Source organism: Cydia strobilella, chromosome 6, assembly GCF_947568885.1.
Source record: "Cydia strobilella chromosome 6, ilCydStro3.1, whole genome shotgun sequence".
Classification (NCBI taxonomy): Eukaryota; Metazoa; Arthropoda; class Insecta; order Lepidoptera; family Tortricidae; genus Cydia; species Cydia strobilella.
Window position 1 is genome coordinate 6,956,060 of NC_086046.1, and position 11,214 is coordinate 6,967,273.

An 11,214-nucleotide genomic window follows, 5' to 3' on the forward strand; every position below is an offset into this window, starting at 1 on the left:
TCTGTAGGATTTTTATGAAAATATATTTTCTAGGTCGTATAATAGGCCACGAAATAAATGCCCAAAAAAGGTATAGAAGGAAATGCTTGGAACACAATTTTTGACTTCGTAGCTTTGTTTGGACTAGTTAGGAGGTGAATATATCAAAAGTCCCCGGCCATAACCCTGGTGCTGGCGGGGAGAGGGCGGTTTGAAGGTTCCATTTTTCGGTTTTTCGATTATATCTCGAAAACTATGCGTCTGAGCGACTTGGCCACTTATAGAAAATGAAAAGAGATTTAATTTGTTATAAGTTTTTTTCAGTTAAGGTTTTCGATATCTTGTATAGTTTTTGAGATATCCTCTCTTGAAGGTTTATTTAGGGCTCTCATTTTTATCTTGATTATCTACATCAGTGAAGCTGCTAGGCCGGGTTTGGGATCGTTTTCGTATAAATCGGGGGTGTTGAATTCATTTATGGTATCAACATTGACACCATTCCTAAGTAAAAACATATAAACTTTAAACAAATAACTTCTTTTTTAAGGTTTTTGTAGTATTTCTGCATATTCTGTTAACCTTTTCGATGCCATGTCAAACACAAAAGAGGTCACCGAAATGTCAAAACAGAAATTGAACTTTATGCACATGCACGTAGGTCTATGTTGCTCTGTGGTCTGTGACGGATTAATCGGTCTTTGGCGTTGGACCTGCGGTGCCGAAATATCCGTCATTGGCGTCCAAAAGGTTAATGGTCTTATTAGAATTTTATTTAAAAAATCTGGCTAATATAATTTCATGTTTTGTGCAACAATATCTTTACTGGATCAATATTGCAAATATTGTGTCGTGACCGTCGTATTAAAAACGACGCTATGTCAAATTCATAAGTAGTTTACCGAATACCCAAACATTTGTTAAATACGAGGACAAGCTTCGCTTTTCACTTAAATCCATATGGTGGACATGGTCTGAGCTCTAATTCAGATTACCTTCACAATCTTGCTCTCAATTACCATTAAGATATATTTAAGATTGGTTTTCTTCAACAGGTTGATTTCCACACAACCGAGTCCGTAGTCACCGTCGACTGGGAGAACGGTTTCGTCGAGGCTTCAGCCAAAGACAACATGAACGTGTCCCAGATCTTCAAGGAGCTGCTGGTGCAGGCCAAAGTGAAGTACAACCTGTCCCCGGCGCTGCGCCGGCGCCGGCGCCAGTCCCTCCCCACCGGGCCGCAGGGCGCGCCGGGCACTCCCCCCACCACCGCCCCCCACGTACCTTCGCCCGCGCAGCTCGCGCACCTTCAACAGATTAGAGAACGGCATGCTAACAGCAAACGCAACTCTTGCGTCATTTCTTAAAGTTTGAAACCAATTTGTAGGCTCTCAATTTTAATACAAAGTGTGGTTACGTGGTAACTACCTCAAAAAGGTTCTTCACCTGTCATGGCCTTTATTGACAACGTTTGTCGCCGTAAATCACAAATACCTACGTTTGTCTGGGTAACGACTTTTCAAAACCATTAATTACCTTAAAATTGATTTTCATTTGGACGTCCATTGTATTATTACCTAATCGTGAATTTAATTGTAGTCCCCACGAGGTGTTGGAAACTTTTGTTCAACGGCGAGAGTTTACCCCTTAAAATAAAGCTTACTGCTTATTATCATTTATAATTATAATTGTGTACGATTTCAACTGCGGCTACTCATAGAGTACTTCTGAATGTCTGCCAAATTAAACCAGTTTGACAACTAGTACTGGGTTCCCTCGAATGCGGCCGCGTTACTTATAGCATTTACAACTGGAGAAATAATTTAACAAAACTTAATATAAATGTTTTTGTTCATTAATTACTTTCAATTAACGTTAAACATTCTCTTTCAATGAACTGATTCCAAGTAAAATGTCAGTAGGTAAGTTCCTAAGCAATTTTATTTAATATTTTCAAAACTTTATTTATAGTACATATAATCTGTGGATGGAATCTTGTCTAGAATTTATATCCGTAATAAATAACTTAAAGATAATACCGGTACTGCGGTAGAAAGGGTTTCCGAATAAATTGAAAAACAGTTACAGGAGCTACTGTTAATAAGTGGTTTCCAATTATATCATCAGGTATTTACGACGTTGACTGTACTTTAATATAAGTTTGTACCCCTAGTAGATTTAAGCGCTGGGTGGCCTAGCGGTAAGAGCATGCGACTTTCAATTCGGAGGTCGCGGGTTCAAACCCCGGCTCGTACCAATGAGTTTTTCGGAATTTATGTAGGAAATATCATTTGATATTTACCAGTCGCTTTTCGGTGAAGGAAAACATCGTGAGGAAACCGGACTAATCCTAACAAGGCCTAGTTCCCCCTCTGGGTTGGAAGGTCAGATGGCAGTCGCTTTCGTAAAAACTAGTGACTACGTCAATTCTTAGGATTAGTTGTCAAGCGGACCCCAGGCTCCCATGAGCCGTGGCAAAATGCCGGGATAACGCGAGGAGGAAGAAGAAGACCCCTAGTAGATTTAATGTATCTGTAAATCAAGGAACTAACTATATTCTTACTGCCCAGTACCACTGGTAAATTTTGAAAGCACATCAAAAAAACTGTAATATTTGTTTTTCCTGTAAGACAATGTCCAATTCAATTCCCCTGTTTAAAAGTAAAATACATTCTCATTATAATGTTGTAATATGTCTAATAACGCCAACGCCAAGCGAAATTTTTACGTAAGTTTAGTATATATTTCAGAGCAATGGATGTAAAAAATACATGTTAGATAAGAAAGACGGTATCTATGACTGGATTATCTGTAAGTTGAATGTACGAGTAGGATACAGGAGCTGTAGGAGCTGGGGACCTCCAGTTTTTGTAGAGAAACAAAAATCGACTGAATGTATTATATGAAATACACATCTGAAGTTTAGTGTGATTTCTTATCGTGAATAGTAAGTAGTTCGTGTTGTCCTCTTGCATAAAAATTAAAAATAAAATAATAAGTAATCAACTTTATAATCAGATGCTACAACAGCGAGAAAAGCCGTAGGTTCACAATTGTTATTTCGTTCGCTTAATACGAGTACTTGTGCTTTATCCGAATAATATGATTAGAGCAAAGCCCGGCTATATTATAATTAAATTAACAGATCTAGCCCTGCGCCTCATGCAGGCAAAAGATCGAATCGGAGAGCGGCAAAATCGATGCGATGTTATGCGACCGTTTATATTTGTAAAAACGACGACTAGGTACGGGATACGAGCATCCCCGTAAATTGTATAACGGGAATTAATCGCGTATTTAAGTTTTAAGAGTTACCTCCGACGTTTCTTCCCGCGACGCCTCCCGACGTTTCCCGTTTTACAATTTAGTAATCGTGAAAGTTTAAATCAGTGTATTGTAAAGTCACGCATCGCGTCGCTTAATTAAAAGCCCGGTATCGATTTTAGTCGCAAAAGTGTAAAATTGATAGATTTATAAACAGAAATAAATGTCATATATTAAAAAAAAGTGACAAAGCCCTCCACTGGTCCAGTGGTGCATCTATTTCAGTTTATAATTTATATGTTACTACTTATAAATTATAAACTAGCACTACTATGTTACTACTTAAAAAAACAAATCAAAATATTTAATAAAATGATTAGACCTTCGGTTACCGCGATAGTTATTCATGAAATAAAACTGTGAAAACGGATTATAACGCGTATATAATTTATAATACATCCCGACGTTTCGAACCTTCACAGCGTTCGTGGTCAACGGGTGACTAATAAATTGAAAATAATTTAATTTGTTCCCAAAGTTGTTGATAGATTTAGTCTGTGAAATTGTACACCTTTTGTTACCTAATAGAAATAACAAGTACTGGTTTATATTAGCACATCTTCTCATCTTGCCGTTTAATAGTTTTTTTTTTGAAAACAGACTATATTTGTAATGTTTTTTTTTAATGGACGTTTAGGTAAACGCGCGTAAAGCACTGATTTGAAAAATGTAGTCTATTAAAGGTGGAGTATAAGACCGACTTATTTGTAAATTTCGTAAAGTTTCGACTGCTAAAAATGGTAATTTTGTATTACACATATCCTATAGATACTCCACATTTAATAGACTACATTTCTGTTATTATGACTTAGAAGTAGTGTAAATGAAAGTTAGACGAAATCAAATTTCTCCAGAAATTACTTCAAAACAACTGACAATTTCTCTGAAAATCGACATAATTTCAACGTAATTTTGATACTTAAACAATAAACCACATTTGCTGAAATTGTTCTTATACATAATTTTGTATAACTTACCACCATAATTTTCTGATGAATTTTTAAAAACTGCCCCTTCTTCTGGTCAAACCAAATTGTCAGTAAATAAAAACAAAAAAAACTATAAGTACTCATCCTTTTCTTTTAGTGTAAGACTAAGATAGTACGATTCTCTTTGTCTATGTTTGAAATGAGACAGTTCTTTGAAAAACTATATTACCGGTGACGCACGCTCGCGACCTCATTATTAAAATACAAGATCAGGAGACGTGCTAATAGAAACCAATACTTGTTATTTAGATATTACGTAACAAAAGGTGTACAATTTCAACGACTAAATCTATCAATTTTAATTTTTGCTCTAAAATCGTTACCGGGCTCTTAAGACAAAGCTAATCGCTGGTGACTGCTGCAGTGTCATTTCGTTCATTTTCCGGCTGCACCTTAATTCAATAACCTTAACATACCGTTACGTTGATACGTTGCTGTTTTATAAAACTTTTTTGTCAGGTGTTTTTTTTTATATCTATGCTATGCTATGCGACACATTTAATTTTACTTGTTGCATAATTGCATAATGAGTTAAATTAATTGACGATATGGGTGAGCTTTTACTACATTCCAGAAATTGACCGTTAGCCATAATTTCTAGTTGTATTAACTAATATTGATACTAGCTCCCACATAAATGGGTTTAACTTTGTACGTTACATGTCAAATCGATCGTAATGTAGGTAAATTGGCGTGTCGGATGACATGGTACGCATCATGCAAAGCTATGTTCCCTTGGATGTCCGACCGCGATATCGACCAATAGAGATTCAACAATAAAAACATTGCAAACATGCAACAACCGGGATGCATATTCTGAAACTCAAATATATAGATGTGTGTAAAATATGCAACCAATTTTGTGAAATATTTGCAATTGCTGCCCGCAACTTTGTCCGTTTACTTAAATGGCGCTTCCATAGAAACGTTGGTGATAATTTTCAGGACAAATACAAATAATCTATAAGTATCTATGAATCTAAGTTAATGTATGTTATAAAATTTGACGTTTTATTTCTGAATAACCGTGGATCGCGGGCCTGGCGAACAAATAAATATTTACGCATGTACACTCGTGGTATTTACCATATTTTATATTCTAATAGATACGCCCCGGTGTCTTTTAGTAAGTTATTATATTAAAACAATCACTGTATTGGAATATTTTTAAAAAGTGTGGCCACCCTATAATATGAAATAACTTTTGAAGTTATGTAATATTATATGTAAAGTTCATATATGTTATTATATTCAAAGTTCTGTAAATTGGTATGGACGTGGGGTACCTTTTCTCTGCAGCTGACTACCACAAACAGCTAGCTAACATAAGACTACAAAAATATAAATGGTAAGTTAAGACCTATCTGTCCCTTGTAACTAGTATAATCTACCTCGTATTCATCATACAACCTACTTTAAATTTACCTGATATAGTAGACATTTATTTCAGTTTTGTATAATATTCTATCTAAATAGTTAAGTTGAAATCCATTCAAAGAATTTATAAAATTAACTTAGTATTTCAAGTTTATTGATGTGCCTTTTTTAACAAAAAAGGGATCCTTAGGTTCCAGATGTAACTGTTAATTATTTTCTGTTCTAATAAAAACATATTTTACATACTAAATTAATTTTTAACAAGCAGAAACGTCTGCGATCGATGCTATTAAGCTTAGAATAAATTTAAAAGTGGAAAAATTACTGCCTTGGGTGAGACTTGAACTCACGGCGGTCTCACGGTCTTTTTCCACTTTTAAATTTATTCTAAGCTTAATATTTTACATACGTTTAAAAAAGAGCGTTCCCTTATTTTACCGACAAACTAGGTGTTTGCCGAATTTCATTTCACGAATAAATAAAATAATGAGTACGTACTAGATTTTAGCATTTTTATAATATTTATATTATATAATATCGCTAACTAATTTTATTTCAAATATAAGAATTCATCTGACATTTTTCGTTTAGTTACAGCTGGTAAATATTTTGTGAAACCTTTATTTGGATTTTTGGAATTACATACCTACGTAAAAAAATTGTAAAACGATAGTACATTACTACAGTGGCTGGGAAGTAAGGGGTTGCCGGCCGAATGCATATAAACGGCCGCACTTTGTGAGGCCGGATAGTTATGAGGCCGACAACTCCTTTTCACGCCAGGGTATGTATGGTGTTTTTCTCAAACATGCTACGAAATAAATAAATAAAAACTTCACGAAATAAATGTTTTATTTCTAGGGAAACTTAAAGTAAACACAAAATATTACTAACACGTAAGGGCTGTACCGAAAAAAAACTGTAAATTTCAAACGGCTGTAATTTTATTTCAAAGCAAAATGATGACAGCTTTCTAACCGCAGTTAAAAGTCCTATTATTAAATTACATATTCAAATATGGATAAAGCTGCCACAGAATGCGCTAGGAAAAAGCTTCTTATCACTCCTGCAGAGACTTAATAATATTAAAAAACTGATAATTATTTAATTAAAAGTAGCTTCATATTCTAGTAATCCTACATTTCAAAAATCCTTATCAATTGCATCAGTTTTTTTCATTTGAAGTTTACAGTTTTTTTTTCGGTACACGCCTTATATCTTTATCACACATTTTACACGTCTATTTTTTCGCCTTGTATCCATCTGACTGTCGTTTTAGCCACATAGATAAGTTAACATAGTTTTTATGTTGATCTTATTCTTTACATACATCGTTACCTTAGGTAAGCATGGAGTATAATTCCCACAGTGGTGACGATTTTATAGTTACTTTCAGTGCTTTAAAATATGCAAATTTGTTTTAACTGTGGGCAGTTTTCTTAGTTTTTTAATTTATAAAGTTACCATTAGCAACCAATACACTTTGCCTTTGATTTTAGCGGCAGCAAGTTATTTAAAGTAAATTCTGCTTCCGATGTCAATTTCGTCAGTATCACGTCTCGGGCGTGATACTTCGCAGCCTAATATGAAGAACATAATATCAATATTTCATTGCATGTTTGTGAAAAATCCTTTTTCATCACACTCGCTCAGTAAATGTGGAATTGCACGCAGGCTTAGCGGGAACTATAGAAAAAGCGTTTTCCCTAGTGAGTTATGAAGTTTCTAGTATTATAATTAACAGTTTTTTGTCTTTATACTTCATGTTTGTATCGCAAGTGTGATAAAAAACATTGTGTGTAACTCGGGGCGTAATAATATTGCAAACTCGAGTCTATAAATCGCTCCGGCAAGCCGTCGCGATTTATCTATACTCTCGTTTGCAATATTTAACTTACGCCCCATATTGCACATGTTTAAGACGATTGTCGGCAAAATAAGGGTTCCACCATAAATATGACATGTATTAATATATTATCTAACGAACTATTTCAAGGCAAAATAAAAATCGACATTAGAATAATATTATGATGACAATCATTATTAAAGCAAGGATACAATTTGCTTATCTTTATACCTACGTATAAAATATATTTCTACCACTAGAAAGCCAATAATAACAAAATATTGATGTTTATGAAATATAATATTGTATGCTGTATAAAATACATGATTGTCCTATTTAGCACTGATGAGGATTTGAAATGTGTAGGGCCCTTGTATAATACAATTTTCGGTATATTCTGTGTTTTGCATATAATACTTGAAACAGATGTTTTAATACGACTACTTAAGGAAATAATACAGAATATTATAACATTGTCTTTGAATAAACATTAATATTATACTTCAGTACTGCGTTTTATAATGACAGAATAACTTCCTTTCTTCATTTGATAAAACTACGAATGATACTAATAAAAATAGGATAAAATAGGATCACCATTTTAATTTTCATTGCAACGAAATGATACTAACGATATTTTTGCAGCAGCAGCTGGCTGTTACTATTATTTTACACAGGAGCAAATTTACTTTAGGACTTCATGGTTTTTTCAGCCATATTATAAATATTCAAGAAATATTTTCCTGTAATATTGTATCCGGTCGCTGCCCCAAAGGTCACGGCGAGCAAGTATGAACGGGATATCAGCTGGCGGCAAAATGGCAGCAGATAAAGCTCTGAATGCCGCATTTCTATCGTGTTTTTCTAACTTACTTTAACTGTAATGTTGAGGTAATTTCATTTACATTTGAACGCAACAAAGAGTATTGTGATATAGAAAACTTGTAGTAAGTGTGTATGGGTACGTGGCAATGATACCTACCTAATATGTGTATAAAAATTAAATAGGTAGCGTAGTAGCATTTTTATGAGAACGAGCTAGCCTGTTCACTGACGACGGGGTTTTAAAGAAGTGAGAATTAACATTTGCTAAGATCAGCAACGCATAAGGAGCGTTTCATGGCACTCGACGTACAGTATAAAGACTGAAAACCGGTGTTGCTTAAATCCATATGTGACGATGACCGCCCCCGATTAGAAAATACGTATATTTGTTGCCACTTATTTTATGAAAAAAAAAACAGCTAGTTAAGCACGTTAGTTTCTAACAAAGTCGCTTACTATAAACCATAGAGTAACTGATACTAGAGCGTTACTGTCATAGTAAGTTTTGTAACCCCAGTAAATTCACTGCCATCTGTCGACACACTTTAAAACTAAAAATGAAGATTTATAAAAATACGATAGAATGTATTTAAATATAGATAAATGATTTTTTTATTTGCATTAATTATTTTAATGATTTTGACCCATGTTCTTTCACTGATATGCGTAAAAATTGTTAAATAACAAACGAAACCGTCAACGCCATCTATACGACTGTAGGCCAAAACTAGTAGCGCCCTCTGAACGAGAATCAAATTTTCTTGATTTTCGAGGCACGTTTTTTCCTTACACTGTATCCATCTATTACGGAGTTATATTTATTTTTGCTATAAACTGAAATAGATGTCATATATTAAAGAAGTGTGACAAAGCCCTCCAGTGGTGAAGGCAGTGATGGCGGGGTGGCCTAGCGGTTCAAAGCGTTAGCCCGGATTGCTAAAGACGCCGGTTCGAATCCGACCTTCACCACTGGAGGGCTTCGTCACTGTTTCTTTAATATATGACATCTATTTCAGTTTAAAATTTATATATAGAAGTGTGACTACTTAAAAAAAACACAAATAGAAAATATTTCATAAAATAATTTGATTTGTTCCCAAAGTTGTGTAAAGTCGCTTACTATCGAACAGCTCGAATCTGTCCCTTGAGTTTCAAACCTTTTAACGACACATGGAGCGAACTAAAAAAATTCCGGGATCCGTTTATCTTCCAGTTGAATGCGAAAAGTTTTGCGATAGTGGGTGACTTTGGCAAGGATTTGTACTATCATTGCTTACAGGCAAGTCGAACACTCAGACATCATTATCACGTTACAATCATCATTAGTCATTCAAAATTTCAACTTCATTGGATATTGATATGATACTCTTCTTAAACATTAAATAATTTCACGATTTAAACTCACTCGTTTTAGTCACTCAAACCTCTCGGGTGTTGTTGTTTTTTGTTTGTGTGTTTGTTTTGATATTTTCCCCTCAGCAGCTCGAACAAGCCTACTGGAAAGTGCGACTTTCCTCACTCCAGGGAGTGAAACAAAGTAGCTTTTTAATTTAGTGAAGGCCATGAACTGCCACTTCATACTGTTATTACATTTTTTTTTGTTTTTTTTTTTTGTTTCTGTATTATTCTGTCTAATTCGAATTACATTTTAACCTTTAATATGTTCTCACTACTCAGGTGAAAAATTATGTGTGCAACACGAGAGCAAAGTGATTTTACATCTCGTGTTTTTGAGTCCCTCGCTACGCTCAACATTCTAACTTAGAGTCACTCGCTTTGCTCGTGATTCAATTATATGATCTTTCGCTTTCTCGAGACTCAAAATAAATACTCGCAACAAAAACCAACTTTCCTCTCTTGTTGCACAAATACTATTGTTAGTATGTCTCACAAAAGTTTAAATTCGATACTCATCTTGCTCGCACTTTGGTGCGTGTTGTGTTAGATAGTCCCACACTAACATGTGGGCGATAAATTGTCTATAGGTAGTTTTATATTTTAAATCAAGATAAGATTATCTGGAAAATATTGCTTTAAAGCGATAAGACTGCCTGTTGTTTACCTCTTCTTTGATTGCTGTATTCACTGTGCTTATTGTTTTTTTTATTGCGGTGTGCAATTAACAATATTAAATATTCAAATTTTGAATTGTATAAGATCACTTAAATTCGAATCTGGTTGACTTAAGTATACTCGTCTGTTCTAAGCGATTGAAGTTATATCTAAGGAACTTCGCAGTCTGATTTTACTTAGCCGAGTAGAAAGGGGTATGTGATGAAGCTGAAAGTTGTATCGTTATTGTGTAGATATATGTAGTCGTAGGAGTATTGCTTTGTTGGTATTATTCGTATTTTTATAGGACAGATTTACTACTTTAGGTTACTACAGGCCACCTCATGGTGTCAATGAGATGAGGTAAGTTTGGTATTGCTTATGGAGTTTACGAAGTTTTAAAATTAAAAAATATGTATAAATAGAAAATAGAGAAATTTTGGTAAATATGCAGGTAAAGTGAAAATTGCATTTAAAACAAACAGACGGAGACAATGTACATACAATACCTATAAGCTCGTTCTATTTTTAAACCATGAAATAAAATATTAAAACTAATTGTATATTAAATTTATAGTACACATAATATAAGAACTTGTTTTAGAACTGAAAAGCAAAACAGTTATTCTTATTTATATTTCAATTATTATTTTCTTAATGTGCAGTTTCTTTGATGACCAATATGAGTATCAATGTAATAGAAAATATGACGCAAATGTTTCTTATATAAAAATCCTTTTCAGCGCGTAAGAAAGTCTCAATATAATTTTCCCCTCCCGAAAATCTTACAAATAAGCACGAATCTTAAATTGTCGGCGCGCTTAA

General features: G+C 34.2%; 1 protein-coding gene across 1 annotated transcript in view; it reads left to right on the forward strand.

Moving 5' to 3' along the window:
- Positions 1–8,018, forward strand: part of LOC134742406 (ras-related protein Rap-2b) — a 43,215-nt gene extending 35,197 nt beyond the window's left edge. Inside the window, exon 3 of the mRNA XM_063675546.1 lies at positions 1,032–8,018. Coding sequence (XP_063531616.1) covers positions 1,032–1,343 — 312 coding nt within the window. The 3' untranslated portion in view covers positions 1,344–8,018. The remainder of the gene's footprint in view (positions 1–1,031) is intronic.
- The last annotated feature ends 3,196 nt before the right edge of the window (positions 8,019–11,214 follow it).